The sequence below is a fragment of the Lutjanus erythropterus genome, chromosome 18 (assembly GCF_056507025.1).
Source record: "Lutjanus erythropterus isolate fLutEry1 chromosome 18, fLutEry1.hap2, whole genome shotgun sequence".
Classification (NCBI taxonomy): Eukaryota; Metazoa; Chordata; class Actinopteri; order Lutjaniformes; family Lutjanidae; genus Lutjanus; species Lutjanus erythropterus.
The window spans coordinates 21,635,716-21,653,743 of NC_139334.1; the positions used below are offsets into that span (position 1 = coordinate 21,635,716).

The 18,028-nt window shown below is 39.2% G+C and overlaps 1 protein-coding gene across 2 annotated transcripts in view; it reads left to right on the forward strand.

The window, feature by feature from the left end:
* Positions 1-18,028, forward strand: part of sptb (spectrin, beta, erythrocytic) — a 70,267-nt gene extending 52,239 nt beyond the window's left edge. For both annotated transcript variants that reach the window (XM_084742644.1, XM_084742645.1), the window contains 13 exons: positions 113-317; positions 3,744-3,967; positions 4,160-4,310; positions 5,313-5,557; positions 7,959-8,097; positions 8,462-8,546; positions 9,722-9,918; positions 10,117-10,199; positions 12,331-12,394; positions 12,719-12,954; positions 15,086-15,259; positions 16,956-16,998; positions 17,522-18,028. In XM_084742644.1, the coding sequence (XP_084598770.1) occupies positions 113-317; positions 3,744-3,967; positions 4,160-4,310; positions 5,313-5,557; positions 7,959-8,097; positions 8,462-8,546; positions 9,722-9,918; positions 10,117-10,199; positions 12,331-12,394; positions 12,719-12,954; positions 15,086-15,259; positions 16,956-16,998; positions 17,522-17,713 (2,038 nt within the window). In that variant the 3' untranslated portion in view covers positions 17,714-18,028. The remainder of the gene's footprint in view (positions 1-112; positions 318-3,743; positions 3,968-4,159; positions 4,311-5,312; positions 5,558-7,958; positions 8,098-8,461; positions 8,547-9,721; positions 9,919-10,116; positions 10,200-12,330; positions 12,395-12,718; positions 12,955-15,085; positions 15,260-16,955; positions 16,999-17,521) is intronic.

Below are 18,028 nucleotides of genomic sequence, written 5' to 3' on the forward strand. Positions count from 1 at the left end.
GTCCTAATCACAAGCCTCATCTAGAGTAAACCTCGGTCCAATCTCCTTGCCCTTTTCTCATTTTCTCCGTCCTCCCTGCATCTCATTTCCTCCCGTCCTCTCCCTTCTGCAGGGAGGAGATCATCAGGCGGCAGGGCCAGGTGGATAAGCAGTACGCAGGGCTGAAGGAGCTGGCGGAGGACCGCAGGAAGAAGCTGGACCACACCTACCACCACTTCCTGCTGAGCCGAGAGGTGGAGGACCTGGAGCACTGGATCGCAGAGAGAGACGTGGTGGCCTCCTCCCAGGAAATGGGCCAGGACCTCGACCACGTCACGGTATTATTCACACAAACGCATGCAAGCAAACCTTATAGGAGTAACATTTAACACAACACTTAAAAATCTTGCCACGGATTTATCGAGACATGTGATTGATGATATTTCAGAGCCGTGGTCGGGGCCATAGACTCTAACTGTCTCAAACGTCAGTCAGATAAAGGATCCATCAGTGAATAAATGAATATGATTCATGTAGGCAAATAAACAAACAAGAGTTTGCTGATGCTGTCAAGCTCATTTCATTTATTACATTTTTATCAGTTGCTTCTCCAGTTATTGTTGATGATTTAGGGTCGCAACTGACAGTTATTTTCATTGTCGATTAATCTGTCAGTTAATCAATGAATTCATCCTGTCACAGTCTTGTCACTTGAAAATTTGACCAATTTTTCAAGTCTCTCCCCTAAGGTTTTTATTTTCATTATTGATTAATCTGTCTATTATTTTCTTGATTAATTAATCAGTTGTTTGGGCCATAAAATATGAAAAATGTTGATCAGTGTTTCCCAAAGTCGAAGATGGCGTCCTCAAACGTCCTGTTGTGTTCATAATTCAAAAATAATCAGTATACTGTCAGAGAGGAGCAAATAAACCAGAAATTATTCACATTTAAGATGCTGAAATGAGATAATTTTGACATTTTTTCTTTAAAAAAGACACAATGATAAGTCAAAGTGGTTGATGGTTAACTTAATAGCCGATTAATGATTGATTAAATGGTGCAGCTTTATAATGAGGCATAACCAGAAGAAGTTTTGGAAGCACTGATATAGACCAACATATTCAATTAAACAACCCCTCTGCCCCTGCACTCTAGGGGATGAAGAGGGAGAATGTAAGATTAACATTAAGGTGACAAATTGCCTACAGAAACATGCCGCAAACATAAATTCTCTCGGCCTTAGCTGAAGCCAACAAAAACCTGGGTGCTGTCTTTGAGAATTGCTCTTTGGGGCTCATATTTTGCCAAGTCAGCTTTTTAACATTTTAAAAATGTAGTAACCATTTCTCCCTCAGCGAGCGATGAATGCGCGATTTTACATCCAGCTGTCTAGACCAAAGTCTGACACCCCCAACACCCCTTTGGAACAGTTGGGGATACAAACAGGAAGTATAAAGTTGACATAGGCTCTGTTCAAAACCACATACTAACATACTGACTACTACATCTTCAGTAAGTATCTACTGCATCCTGCCAACCAGCAGACTGTGTACACTCAAGTCTACTCAAACAATATGTCTTCTCTGCATCATATTACTGATCCAAGATATTGAATATTTACTAAATATTTTGATGTTAAATGTTATTTCTGCAGTACATTATGTATCGCCCCCTTGAAGTTATCAGGAGCATCTTTTTCTGTGATTTCTTCAAGGATTTCTGGATGTTTATTGAATAATGACTCAGAGAAGGAGTACAATCTTTGATGCAGTAATCAGGCACCAAGGGTTTTAAAGTACCTTAATTGCCTTCGTAAGCTGTGAGTCACGTCCACTACTGCTGCTGCAACTGTTGCCAACCGTTGTTGTTCATGAGCGGCCAAATCATCACCCAGGGGAGGCGAGAGTCACTCTTTGAAAACCTTTGGGCCAGGCCATTACCACGCTTTCCCACCTGGTCTACCCCCTCCCCCCCAAAAAAAGTCAAATCTCTGCTGCCTAACAGCTTAAAGAGCACATTACATCATTTTTAAAGTCCTTTCATTGGTTGCCTGTCAGTTTTTGTATTGGTCTGGGCTGATGGATGATGCCATCGTCCGTCACGATGCCTGACAGCCATCGACCACTCGGCCCTCTACCATCGTGACATCATGATTTAAAATTGCCTTAGAACTGATGAACATGTATTTTAAGCAGTGTCAGCTGGAGAGCCAAAAATGAAGGATGGGTTTGAGATAAAATAAACTTTATCGATCCCACAACAAGGAAATTCACACATTACAGCAGTTCAAAAAAGCACAGGTAGAAAAGAATAATATATATATATATATGTATATATATATAATATATATAATATAAAAACATAATAAGATTTTTGATAAATAATCATTAGTAATGTGGATATAATGATTAAGTTGGTAAAGGCAAATAGTCAATCACTTCACTGTAATGCAGCCTTTAAAACTAGGAAGACAACACTAAATATGATATCAATATGTTGCCCAGCCCTATGCTGTACTAATACAGTCTGATTGATTGACTTATTGATTGATAAGGTAGAAGTCCTCAAATACACATAAAGCTACATGTGCAAGGTTTTTATGTAAACACATTTTATGTAATTTAGGAGATGAGGCTGTTTTAGATGCCCACTTACTAGAATTTACACATTTATGAGAACTGAAACATCTAAACTAAAGAGAAAATGATCCAACTGCCTCATAAACAACAAGAGAAAACCACTAGAGGATAGTTTTCCAATTTAATGCTCTTGCTTTTATGTGTTTTGTTGTAAAATGATCACAGATCTTTTTTGATGAGCATTCATGAGCAATCATTGGATGATTTCTTACTCTCACTGCCATATGGGCTCCAAACTCGCACACTATCCTGTGCAGCTTTAAATCTTGATACAGTTTCAGCTTCCATACATACATGTTATACAACATATATTTTATTTTTGAACATTTTTCTTTTTCCCCACAACAGAGAGAACAAAAATAGATAAATAGACATGACAAAGCAGAGCAAAATAAAACAAACAAACTGCCAGTGCAGAGAAAAGGTGCACATATGCGTAAAATGACTAAAATGTCCACAAGTGGATTAAGGATCAGAAATAAAGCCCATGCTGCTGAGACACAGTGAGGTAGAGGAAAGCCAGAAAAAAATGAAATCCTGGTGAGTCAAAGCACAATATAATAAAATGCAATGCAGCACAGCAGAGTACAGACTCAGTATAACACCTCTCCATCCTAGTATGATCAATAACCAGATCATAAGGAACTTGGGGTGGGCGCCGGACAGAGTATACTGAATTTCTTCAAGATACAGACAAGAAACCGTGTCATTTGGGCGCCATTTTTAAAGCAGAGAGGGGAGAAAGTTTTCCGCTCTCTCAGGATATAAGCCTTTTTGCTATGACCATACCAAATATAAGGGCTTGTTTTAATGCAGAAGGAAGAGTAAAAGAAAAGTCAGAGCAACCCAATATCACAAAAATGTCACTGTGCAACTTAAAAATGTCATAGCAGAAAACTTGTGGCCAGACCAGAAAAGATGGCCAAGGGTCCCGTCAGCTGACTTATACTTATCACAGGTAGCAGAGACAGAAGGTTTTGGAAAAGTGCGGCTAAAGGATGACTTAATCCATTCTTGTTTAATGTGGAGAGAGGAGGTTGCCAAAGAGAAGAGGCCAACAAAAAGTGAAATTAAATGTTACCTAAAGTTTTTTTTAAAAACATATCTATCTTTCTCCTTCAGCTCCTGAGGGATAAGTTCCGAGAGTTTGCGCGGGAGACGGGGATGGTGGGTCAGGAGCGAGTGGACCTGGTCAACCAGACGATAGACGAGCTGATCGAAGCCGGTCACACCGAGGCCGCCACCATGGCAGAGTGGAAGGATGGCATCAATGAGAGCTGGGCCGATCTGCTGGAGCTCATCGACACTCGCGCTCAGCTCCTCACCACGTCCTACGAACTGCTCAAGTAAGAAAAACAGTATTGACGCGGCAGAAAGACGGGCAGTTTTCTGGACTGATGCCATCTAGATTTCATGTCTGTTCCCAGGAGCAACTGTAACACATCTGGACGCCGTGAAGAATTTGAACATGACAATGTGACATTGATTATACATATAAATGTCATGATAATACAGATCGATTCCTCTCTTTTTTTAAGGTACTTTGATGATGGCAAAGAGCTCGTGACTCAGATCCACGAGAAGCAGAAGGAGCTGCCCGATGATGTGGGAGAAGACTTCAGCAAAGCCGAGTCCTTCCACAGAATGCACGCCGCCTTTGAGAGAGACATCACCGCTCTAGGCAAACAGGTACGGCATAGGGGGATGAGGCCTTTTACCGCGAGCGAACGCAGCAGGCGGCGGCTGAGAGGCAACCTTTGATGATTCATACCTGGAGGAGGGAGAGGAGTGCTGCAATATTTGGGCAACTGTGAAAAGTTTTCTCAGAGGGGGAGAACCCATAAATGTTGGTCCAGAGGGGGGAATCTGACATTAGTATTGTCAGCCTCTTAATCCTATTGCTCTTGGGTGAACGACCAGTTAATAAGATTTTAAAAGTTAAAGCTGTAGGAATCTGTATTTTTATATAATGAGTCAGATTTATATATGGGATGTAAAATGAGTGATTTTTTGTTGTTGTTGTTGGTCTATTTCCGTACACATGACATGTATTGCATGTCTCTCCCTCCTCTGCTTCTCTTCCTGAGGTTTCTTCAATTTTTTTTAGAATTAAAGTTTTTTTTTTGGTGGTGAATTTTTCCTTAGTTGGTGGAGACCAAAACAGAGCTTAAAAGGCTTTCCTTTGTTTTGATATTATCATTATTATTATATAAACAAGAGTCAAAGCGTCAGTGCCCAGATAATCTATAAAATACTCCTTTATCATTGAAATACTGATGAGAAAAGTGCTTAGTGAATAAATGTTTTTGTCTCCCAATCATATTCATCTTATGATCTCATGATGTCACCAATGAAAAATCTCTTAAAAGCTTGTTTTATGAGTTTTCTGCTTGTCTGATATGGTTTTCCCACAAAAAGTTAAATTACAGAGTTAAAAATGAATCCTTCTCCCTCAGTGAATAAGGCAGAATCTATGAATATGCAAATAACTTTTCATTTCAAAGGTTCAAAAACTGGACTTGAGGACCACTTCACTGAAAAGTCTGTTCTCAGTGTGTCTGCGCTGAAGGCTCAAAATTTATCCACACAGTGAAGGTCAAACGTCCATGTAAAGTGTCAAACAAGCAAAACACAGACTTTTATTTCTGTAATTTCTGTGAATTATTCAACTCTTAATTCTTATCCCTCAAGGTCCAACAGTTCCAGGAAACAGCCGCACGTCTTCACGCCCAGTACGCAGGGAGCCAAGCGGACAGCATCCAGGCCACAGAGCGAGAGGTGGTGGACGCCTGGAAGGGCCTGCTGGACGCCTGCGACGGCCGCAGGGCGCGACTGGTGGACACGGCCGAGAAGTTCCGCTTTTTCACCATGGTGCGAGACCTGATGGCCTGGATGGAGAGCATCATCCAGCAGATAGAGACTCAGGAGAAACCCAGGTGAGCACAACTCAGGCACGTTTAACTTGAGACTGGGCGATATGGACAAAATCAAATATTATGTACTTGTGACCAAATACCTCGATATTACATTATCGTAGGGATTCCTGTTGACACAACACAATGAGATTTTTGATGAATAATCATCAGTAATGTGGATATAATGACTAAGTCAGCTAGAACAGTCTGCTAAGTTCAGAAAATCACCTGTTTACTACTTTTTATTGTAATTCAGACTTTAAAACCAGGAAAAGACAACACTTATGTCATGACATCATAATATCCAGCAATATTTTCTCTCATATCATGATGTCATTATAATATATCACCCAGCCCAGGTTTAAGTAGATATCCATTGAATAAACTCCGTCCTCAGACATTGATTTCTGTGAATTCCAGACTGCAAGAGGATGCAGCATCATTCTGTCAATTTATAAATCAGAGTTGACATGGTTTGAGACGTCTCGGCACTAACCAGGACAACACAACCTGTCATAAACATGCCATAGCAGGCCTGATTATCAGACTTAGACGATTTAGCTTTACATGTTAACATTATCATTTCTGAGTTTTCACACAAGTTTTAATTAGCATTAACTATTTGGATTAATTGCTCTGTTGGTACAGATGGATTAAAAACTACTATGTGATAAGATGTAGGCTCAAATAAATTGATTTCTGCCATTTCCAAACTTCAAGAGGCTTTTTTTTCCCCTCTTTTCTCTGAAGAGACATCTGATTCAGACAGCTGAAAAACAAACCCTGAAACTTTGCCCTTTGTGTATGTGAGATTCACTTTTTATTCACATGAATTTCAATTGTCAACAAAAATTTGGACGTTGATTGTTTTGGGTTTTTTTTTCACACCTCATCATCAAACGTCTTTGTCAGTCCTGTTCTCAAAATCCTTGACAGCTTTATATATATATATATTTTTGGTGATCTTTAATGTTTTAAAGTTTGATTATTGTTTTGACAAGGAAAACTGAATTGTTTGTTGTTTCTCTCTTGCCTGTTGGCAGGAAACACTGCAGTTCATACTGTGGTTTTGAACTTGATATTTTAGCCAAGACACCACCTCTCACAAAAACAACAACCTCTGTGACTTTTTGTCCTCATGTTTTCTTTTTTTTGTCTGTTTAACAGGAGATAGACATTGTGGTGCAGGTAGTAAAAAGTTGCTTTGATTTGATTCACTGACATGATGATGGACAGTGAGGGTCACATTAATCTCAGCTGGTAAACATCCAAATTATTAAACAGTCGCTTGGTCAATGACCCCAATTTATTTTTCTGCCAAACTGAAAAGTAACCCATTTTTAAGTTTTGGTGGTTGTTAATTTTGGACCCTGGATTCTCAGTTTTTTCTCAGCCAGATCTTTGAAAGATAGAAAATCTACTGGGGAACCTCTCATGTCTGTCCCTTAAAATAATTTGATATTCCTCATTTTTTTTACACCTCTACTTAGTTATGTAGAAGAGCAACACAAGAGAAATGTATCAGAAAGATATTAGACATGTATTAAAAATATTTGCACATAAATCCATCTAGAGAGAGCCAGTTTCCACCATTAATGTGCAACATGTGGACCCTAGAAAGACAAGCTTTGCTTTAGGGCACCGCTGATCGCGACTCAAACAAATAAACGTGTGAAATGTGTTTGACTGACAGAGGAAGATTTAAAGATATGTTTATTAAAGCTGTAATAAGCGATTCTGAAGAAACAGTTGATCGTTGCGTCTCATTCCAGGTCATTAAATAGTGATGACAGAAGGAGCAGAAGTCTAGTATTTTCACAAAAATGTTAAAATATATTAACATTGATTTATGCCATTTCCAAACAGCAAGAGACTGATTTTTTTTTACTTTATAGTCACATCAATTTCAGTTGGTAATAAACATTTTTTTGTTGGTGTGAATGTTCTCAACTAAGTAATAAAAGTAGACTCAAATAAATAAATAAATTAATAAGTAAAAACAGTAATATTTTAATTTGTTCTCACCACTTATTGTTCAGTAGTTGATCCCAGTGGGTCCAAATTGGTTTGTTTGTGTTAAAAACAGTTCTTAACTTTGACATGAAGCTCGTAATTAACCTTAATGAAGAATATTCAGGTTTTTAAAGGCTGTAAGTGATTTTTTTTATGGTACCCTTCCAAAAAAAAAAAAAAAACACCCTAAAAAGCAATTTGTTCCTGAGCAGATAATCTAATTATACACATTACTTTGAGCTTCAGTTTATTATGTCATTATAAGACTGTTTACATAGCACAAGTACAGTATGTTTGCATGAGATAAAGGACGCTGTGAACTCATGCAGTTCCAGTTCAGACCAACAGAGGTAGATACACTTCTTGCATTACCTGTCATCACTTTCCATCCCTCCCTCCTCTTCATCAGGGACGTCTCATCCGTGGAGCTCCTGCAGAAGTACCACCAGGGGATCCGCTCCGAGATCGAGGCCCGGGGAGCGAAATTCACCGACTGCATAGACCTCGGCAAGGCCCTGCTGACACGCAAGCACCGAGACTCTGCTGAGGTAAGGCTTCAGCGGCGGAGACAGCTCCTTTTCATCCTCAGCTGGGCTTCAAATCGCTGCTTTCATTAGATTTAATTACTTTTCTGGGAGTGATTGTTCTTGTCTGGCACAATGGAACCAATTGGATCGCCACGAAAGGAGAAAAATTCCACTCATCTTACACTCATCAGGGAGACTATAAAGCAAACACTAATTAGAAATGGAAAAGCCAAAAGAATTTAAATGAGCAATTGACCCCGGCCTGAATTTAACGTGCGGTTAATTACTTCACAATACTAATTCTTAGAGGATAATAGCCAGTCTTGGGGCTGCGTTGTTTAATAACGCTGATATGTAACTGCGACTGTATAACTGCTTGTGTCAGATCAAGGAGAAGCTGGTGCAGCTGACAGAGAAGAGGAAGGAGATGATGTTCAAGTGGGACGACAGATGGGATTGGCTCAGGCTCTGTGAGTAAAACCACACTATCCTTCAACCTTAAAAACAAATCCTGCACATACTACATAAACATTATTCCTGTCACAGATCTATACTAAACTGACAAAGACATACGACTAACTGATGTGAAAGCTCATATATGTACAAACCTTTGCACACGAAGGAGCAGAGTGACAAAACAAAACACTCAGACTCCAACAAGCATTTTTTTTTGTTGCAGTTTTAAACTAGTCCAAAACAAAATCAGGGATGTTCTATGACAGTGTTCCTGCAGAATAAAAATGTGAGTGTTCTGTTCCCTCCAGCTAAAATTTTGGACTATGTATTCACTTTTAAATTGAATTAAAATTAAATCCAGTTTGCCTCTCTGTGTTATAAACATAAATATTTGGCCAATTTAAGTCGAGAGAAAATGTTGCTTTATACAAGATGGACAACAGCTGATTGTAATATTTCTAAAAATCTCTTTACTCTCAAAAGTGTCCTCACTTTTCAAAATATGTTCAGCATCTAAAAGAATTGTCACACACTCAGTTAATCAAAAACTGTTATTACTTTGTGAAAATGTCCCTACTTTCCAAGAAATGTCCCATATTTCTGAAAGCTGCCCTCACGTTGTGAAAATGTCCCCACCTTCACAAAAATGTCCCCGCTTTGCATAATGTCCCCACTTCCCACAGTGACCTAATTTTTTGAAAATGTCCTTGTATTCAAAAATGTCCAGACATTCCAAAAAAATGTTCTCACCTCATGAAAATGTCACCAACTTCCTAAAAATGTCCCCACTTATAAATATAAACACATTGTCTCTTTCCGAAACGTGCTTTTACTTTCTGAAAATAATGTCCTCACTTTCCAAAATGTTCTCAGTTGAAAAGATTTCCCTCCTTTGTCCAAAATGTCCTTCACTGAAAAACCACATTCTGTAAAAATATTAATATCATCACCTTCTAAGATGTCCTCACTTTTATTGCCACATAAAACTAAGTCTTGACTCTGAACTTTATTTGGTTACCAGCATTTTGCTCACAAATGGGAAGTGTCTCCCCTTAAAGTGACTGTATGAACAATATATTTACAATAATAATTTTTATGAAATCGAAGTGTGTTTTAAAATGTTATTCTAAGATAGCGCCCACACTGTAAAAGCTCTCATCATAATGACCCCGGTCTTTGCTGCCTCCAGTGCTGGAGGTGTGTCAGTTTGCTCGGGACGCCTCTGTGGCTGAGGCCTGGCTGATCGCTCAGGAGCCCTACGTGACCAGCAAAGACCTGGGCTACACCGTGGACGAGGTGGAGAAACTCCTCAAGAGGCACGAGGCCTTCGAGAAATCCACCGCCACCTGGGAGGAGCGCTTCTCTGCACTGGAGCGCCTCACTACGGTATGAAAAAACAAACAAAAAAATCATTTTAGTTGCTGAAAACATTTGATAAACACTACGATCTCATCAGGAATATAGATTAGGAGAAATTTTAACCACAGGCGGCTTTAAACAACAAATATTTACTTAATGAGGGCTGAAGATGATGGTTGTAAATCTAATGAAAGATACTGATTCCTGCTCACCACTGTGTTTCAGCTGGAGTTGTTGGAGCTGAGGAAGCAGCAGCAGGAGATGGAGCAGTTCATTAAAGACGAGCAGCGCTCAGATAAGGACAGCAGGTACACACACACACACACACACACACACACGCTCACACATACAGACAGTCCCAGTGAATAAAAGGAAAAGTTTGGTGATATTTTAAATTTTTCTTACTGTCAACAAATCCATTGAAAACACTCAAACCTACAATGAATTGATCCCATTAACAAATAAATCTTGATGTGGTTTATTCCTCTGTGCTACAGAACTTCATTGTTTTCTAAAAGACAATTAAAAACACATTAATTAACAGACACTGTCGCACTGGGTGACATGTTCCTCCAATATAATCATTATAATGAACACTGGCATTGTAGTTTACTTTGAGTCAATCAATCAAACGTTCACTGTCCGCTGCCATAAATACTCACTAGTGCAACAAATCACTGTTGAAGAAAGTTTCCACCAAAGACATTACATATTCTAAATACAAAACAGTTTTTCTCAGTCGCTTTGGGGCACTTCTTGAATCGTTCTTAACATTTGGATGCATTTCACAAAACAATTTGTGCAAACAGCACCACATAATGGATTACATGCAACAGCCTGCTACTTACTCAAAATCCTTAGTTTATTTTTCAGAAGTAAATATTTATGTCAATGCCGTCAGAATGAGAAGTCCTTGTGTCATTGTTTGCATAGAAGGTTGTCAAAATGTTTAGCCATGTTGTCAATAAGTGTAATGTGTAGTTTCTGATGTAAAGTACGGCTTTTGATGGCAATGACTGAAAATTCACAAGACTGCACTTTTTCTGTATGGTGTACGTTAATTTTGATCTGATCTGTCAGTCATTTTCTAGATTAATCAATTAGTTGTTTGGTTCAGTTTGAATAATGTCAACAAATGTCTTATTTTGTCCACAACCCAAACATATTCAGTTTACTGTCACGGAGGACTAAAGAAACCAGAAACTGTTCACATTTGAGGAGCGAAAATCAGACAATTTGAACGTTTTTTTCTGACTCAAAAGGATGAATCGATGATCAAAATAGTTGGCGATTAATTTAGTAGCTGAGAACTGAATCGATTCATCGACTGATCGTTGCAGCTAATTTTAACAGTACAAAGTTCCACGTTCCTGAGTGTGGAAGATTGATCGCAAGAGATTTAACTTCACTTTTATGCTTTTAGTGTTTTGTGCTGTCCATGATATTTCTGTACAGACATGAAAAAGACTGTTTTATAGCTCTGCATTAGCACAAATGGAAAAAAGTAATGAATTAGAAATATAAACATAAGAAACACCCCTTAGGCTGTACATGTAGAGCTGTGTGGCGCTGTGGCCTGTGAGCTGTTTTCGAGATCTGGCTGATCATTGCAACATACATGCAAAGATTCATGGCAGTGGTTCGTTTTGTTGTGTTTAACCAGTTAAAAACTCCTTGCAGTAGCTTTAACTCGTTTTACTAAATTAGATTTCAGAAAAATAGCAATATACCAATAAACCTTTCTAGGATGCCTCTTTAATACCCAATTACCTATCAATTAACTGGTTTACCTGTCAAATGTTCCAAACAGGTGGATTTTTGTGCATTCTACAACTTTCACAGTCTTTTGCCACCCCTGTCTCAAGTTTTTTGGAATGGCACTAAATTCGGAATGAGTGTATATTTACAAAAAACAATAAAGTTGATCAGCTTGAAGGTTAAATATTTTTACATAATGTCCCAACATTTTTGGAATTGTAATTTGTACATCTACATGAATGTGCCAAAACATCTGCAATTTGTTCAGAAGAATGATGAATTTCTATCATGATTTACACAAGAGACTGGATGATGTGGAGGCTGAGCAAGTAGTTTTTGAGAATTTCAACTGTGATTTGAGAAACGTACCAAAGGGACTGAAAAAAAAAAACTGTAAGACACATCATATTGATACAGGGAGAAGAAACGGGCTCGGGGCTGAGAGCTACAGAGGTCAGAAAGTACTTAGCCACAGACATCTGCAATGTTTTGTGTTTTCATGGGGTTTGTTGACAATAACAAAAAAAAAAAAAAAAATACAGAACATTTCAAGACTTATCCTTTAAACTTTTCATGCAGGCACACACTGCCTCTTCTCTCTGTATGCACACACACAAACACATTGTTCTTCTTCACCCGCTGCTCTTTAAAGTCAACCCCATGCTGCCCTTTTTCCTACAGGAGAGAAGACACCGGCTTTGTAGAAGAGTCTTCGCAGCTTTACACTATTGAGGAACAGACTCTGGTTAGTAGTTCTCCTCGCCCAGCTCCTGTCCTCTGTACTTTATCATGCTGTGACCTCTGAATTTTTTTTTAAAAAAAGAAGAAAATCAGCCTCTCGTCTATGCTATGTTCTTACTAACTCCTGCATTTAAAAGAGGTCCTTGACTTTCGTATTCTAAAACAAACTACATTTGACTCGGCTGAGAACCCTCTTTGAGCTCTTGTAAAAAATAATCTCGGATGCATAAATCAAGGGCACCCTCCGCTCTCCAGATGCACAGGTTGATTTGTCGATTTCTCTATGATTTTTTCTCATTCTGTTTCGATTTTTTTTTCTATCCTCCAGTCTGGCTCTGGTCCGCTGGAGGGGACGGCCGGTGACTCCACAGTTCCCATACAGTCAGAAATGAAGGAGAGTGGTTCTCTGGAGCTGGAGCCCTCTATCTCAGTGGTGACACCGAAAGAACCAGAGAAGGCTGCCACCATGCCCATGGAGCCCCTTAGAGCCCAGGCTGTGCTGCAGGAGGGCATGCTGGGACGCAAACATGACATGGAGGGCTCAGGAAAGAAGGCTTCAAACAGGTAACTTAAAGGAAAAGCACCACAGAACTGTTTCTGCATGTTTTTACCAAATATAATCTAGTCTTTACATCACTCCACTATCCAGCCTAGACATTCATTTGCTTCCATTAATTTCTATGTTGCAAGAAAAGTGTATTAGTTCACCCTTGAAAAATGGCATACCATCTTTCATCCATCACAGTAAATATTCAGTCTGCATTTTTTTTTTCAAGTTACCTAACATATTACACTCCAACTTTTTAAATTAATCTGCAAGAGCAATCCAATGAAAATGAATGCAGAGTTCATTTTCTTTGTGATGGATTAAACAACTCGAGCATGTTTCAAGAGTTTTCTAATTCACTCTCAGTTTGGAAAGAAATGAAAGGAAACCAGTGGTTGCCTTGAAAGTTTATAAAACTTGTCTAGAAGTCTACAGCTGTATAGCATGCATTCAAAACACGCACGGTATATGGCAAAAGTGTCTGTGTATGAGTTGTTTTTAAAGAGCTAGAGCTTAGACACACATTGGTAAAGTTCTTTTTTAGACAGCAGGTGTTGTGGTGAGGAGGAAAAAGTAAAAGGTGATTTTGTTCCAGTTGCAGCTGCGTGTCTTAAAAATAAAATCTAGCAGTGCAAACTGAAAGGGCAATTCCTGTATTAAGCCTGAACCTTATTTTTATTTACACATTTTGGGGTCTGAATGACTGATGGGTACAAAAGGTTTTGGAATTGGTCCAGTCGTTCACATGAACGTCTCTGAAAAAGACTGTGACAGTTGGCCATGACATGGGCACTAACACACCACCATGACTTTTAAAGTCAGCACTGGTAACAATCTGGATGGTCCTTCTCTTTAGCCCAGAGGTCACGATGTCCATGACCTCTGATACCTTATGATACCCGAATTTCCTTTTAAGTTATAATTAGAGCTACTACGAGGTCATGTTTTGTTGATTTTGGAGGCCCGAGTGGACAAAAGTGGTTGTGTTTACACTAAAATAACCACCAAATATTACATCAAGATAAGACATTATCAGATTATCTAAATAAAAGTCTCCTCCTGCCTCATTTTAACTGACTAACGTACTCCTCACTGTATCTCAGGCTGGGAAAATGTAAACACAGACTGTCTGACTGTTCAGGCAGTCAACTCAGGCTGCACCGGAATCACACGTGACATGCCTCACACGCTGTAGTACAAACCAAACGCACCCTTGCAATCTGGTGGTCTGTTGAAACTGCCAAACCACCTCAGCGTCCACCTGCAGCCTCATACAGGGGGTCCAAGATATGTGTTCATCACTCCTTAATATCTGTGTGTAAACATAATCTGCGAGGAGTGATGAGGTCAGCGCCTAGACGCATAACTGCTGCTGCAATAAACATTCTTAAAACATTGTCTGACTGAAATGTAGGTTATACAGAGGCATCAGTATTAAACTGAGACTCTTTCATCACTCGTTAAAAACACCTTTAATATACTCTTAGGAAGCCCTAACATTGAAATGTTATCAGGAGAGTGTTAATTACAGACTTACTCACTTATGGATGTGAAATCTCTCATCCAAAACATACAATCCTGAAAATTTGAAAATGGGGAACTTAAAGTAAATTAATCTCAATGCAAGCTGCTTGTATTTTAGAGAGGCATGAAATTGAAGAAGCACTCTTTAAGCGCATGTGAATTAAATTATTGTGGGTATTTTAGACATGCACAGTTCAACGGGGAGCTAATGAAAATCTTACGCTGCCACATGTACTGCAGACACTAGACATTCACAGCTTAATAGCCCCTTTAGTTTCCGTGATTTTTTTTTTGTACACAAACATCAGCAGTACTGGAAAATAATAACTGTCTACTTGTCGAGTCCCTCTGTTTTAGCCACGTGTGATTTTAAGATGATTAAGCAGCTGTAACACGGGGGATCTGCCTGTGTTCTTCTAGATTAAAAAACAAAACTATTTCCAGTTTTTACAGAACAGTGAGCAACTGCATTCCTTGTTTCCAATTAACTGAATTAAGTCTTAGTCGAGTGGTGATGTTGTTGCGACTCTCGTAATTGCGATTAAATTAAATGGATTTTACATTATTGCCAGAAATTACCCACCTGAAAATGATCAATATTGACGCCCCTCCTCTTCCTCTCAGGTCCTGGAACAATCTGTACTGCGTGCTGAAGCCCGGTCAGCTCTCCGTCTACAAGGACGCCAAGAGCTTTGGCCACGGGGTGACGTATCACGGCGAGAACCCCTTGTCCCTCAGCAATGCCAGCTGGGAGATCCTCACCAACTACAAGAAGAAGAAGCACGTCTGCAAACTACGGTGAGAATCCTGACAAACTTCAGAATCACTGTTAAAGGAGTAGTTCAACATTTTGGGAATGTATTCACTTTCTTGCCTAGTCTGGTCTTATTAGGGAATATGTGCCGAACTGTCTCTTTTTTTACCGTTACTGGCCCGGTGCAGTGACCTTGAATGACTGAAGTTTTCAGGAAGGCACTGCTCCCAACCAAGAAACAGTCCCGCACATAACCCCAAATAAAACCATATTAGTGTTGTTTTTTTTGTATTAAGCAGATGAAATATACCTTTGGACAGAGCCAGGCTGTTCCCCACTGTTTCCAGTCTGCATGCGTAACTGCTGTCTCAAGCTTCAGCAGCATTAAATGGATAGTTTGGATTATTTGAAGGGGGTTATATGAGTTACTTACCCATAACCAGCATATTACCTACAGTAGATGGCCGTCGGCACGCGACCAGTTTGGAGAAGCAGCAGGATACCGGTGAAGGAATCCAAGAAATATTCCCTGCAGCAAAATATATTTAAGCCACGTAAAAAGACACTTAACCACTTTACATTAGATTACCCTTATAATTAATTCATAAATGGTTCATAATTAGGTTATTAATTAGGCTGTGAACACTTTATAAATCATTAATAAACAAGTCTAAGCAAGTTATAAGTGTTCATACACTGATGTGGGATCACTATTTGGCAAGATCCAGTTACTGCTTACTGCAAAAGGGAGCCTTACTGTGAAGTGTTAGGATCACAATATGCCACTTTAATATTCACTGTGCATAACATAACATGCATGCATAACATGACAGCACACGTCATTATCAACACCAATGATAACAATAATGAGGAAGGCATGCTGAAAATGTCAAGGTAAACAATTATGCCAAAGCATTAACATATGAATCTGGTAATTTCATTTGTTAATTTGATGCCAAACAAAACCTTTTGACTACTAAGATATGCCAACGGTAGTTAAATGCAGTAAATTATTAACAAATATCAGATGAAGCTGACATATAAATGCTGCTGATGGAAAAGACAATGTAAGCTGAGTAAACAAAGGCGAGCAACAGGCCAGGGTAACTTAGCTTATTAATTATTTATAAAGTGACAACCTAATTAATAACCTAATTATAAACCATTTATAAGGGGACTCTTATTGTAAAGTGCTACCAAAATCAGTTTAGCAAAATCAATATCAGTGTAAGTGTACAATATGATCTTGCCAACAGAGTCTAGTAGCTTTGGAGAGAGTGATATTTGGCTCATATCAATGTGGTTCCCTTTTGGAAGAGGGTGTCTGACAACAAAGTAAGGCGGTGAAAACATTCTAAGTATAGCATACACTTAAAATCATATTGATTTTGTTTTTTCGGGTGGCTAAAATATGTAGATTAAATTGCTTAGCTCAGCTTTGTCTTGCTTCCCCAGAATGGCCATCTACTGAAGGTAATACACTGATCAATAAGTACCTTATACAAGAAAAAAAAATCCAAAATTACCCTTTAAATACACTCAATTTGGTAACAATTGCTAAAAGAGGTCCTGTTTCAAATATGCAAGAAGCTAGATCTCAGTTGCTTTGATTACTAAAAAAAACTATTTGGAGAAACCACTTTCCTCTTTATTTTACTCTAATGTAAACTATAAAACAACCACTTGTTCCTCTTGTTTCTCCAGACAAAGTTAAACTTCCGTTTTCTTTCCCTCTCACAGTCTCGGAGACGGCAGTGAATATTTGTTCCAGTGTAAAGACGAGGTGAGTACTGAACGACCGAGAGATAAAAACGATATATATAACTTTAAGCAACTCTCCACGAATCACATGAGACTGAATGTTCTGGACTTATTCTGCGTATGTGTACTGTTTGACCTTTGACCTTATGTAAAGCAGTGGTCACGGGGCGTAATGCTGCATACACTTTTCATTTCATAAGCTGTTTCATTTTGACATGTCTTCCCATGTGTAAGTAATCTGGCAAGGTTATTTATGTAAGGAGCTGACATTAATGAGGTTATTCACAATTTTCTGTTTCACCATCAGCCTGTAAGAGATTTACCCCTCAGGGATCCTTCAGTTTTACAAAATAAATAATTCACAGCAAGGTTTGCTTCTATATTACCCTGATTTAGCCTCACAAACAATGTATTTAAAGTCTGATTGTTAAATGCGTGGCCTCCTACACTTGTTCATTTAGTCAAATAGACCACCCTCTGGAGGTGGACTTCCCTTTGTAAGCGGCTGTGTGTGTGTGTGTGTGTGTTTTTGTGTTTAAATTTAGGAGGAGCTCCAGCGTTGGAGCCAAGCCATGGAGAGGGCCGTTCAGCCCCTGGCAGCGGAGGAGGCGTCGGGGCCCTCGGGGGCCAAAGCCCACAGCCTGCCCGCTCCCTCCTCCTCAACTGCCCTCCCTGAGCCCAGCTCTGCCAAGAAAGACAAGGAGAAGAAGTTCAGTCGCTTTGCCAAGAAGAAGTGAAAAGGATGGGAGGGCCGCTGGGAGGGAGGGGGGGGGGGGGATGTTGCCGAGGCAACCTGGAAAGAGAAAGTAGTATTTGTGTACAATCAGTCAGAGCGAGCTTTTTATCACTAGACTTTTTTATATTATTTTGCGAGGATTAACATAAATATTGTAGTTTAGGTTAAAGCCATCACTCTTTTTGCTTGTATTTAAGCCAGTGTATCATTGCAAAGGTCCACTTTTTTTTTCTTTTGTGTTCTTTTTAACAAAAATGCCAAATTCAAAGCATCAAATTAAAGCACAGGAATGCTCCTTTCACACTCAACCAAAGAA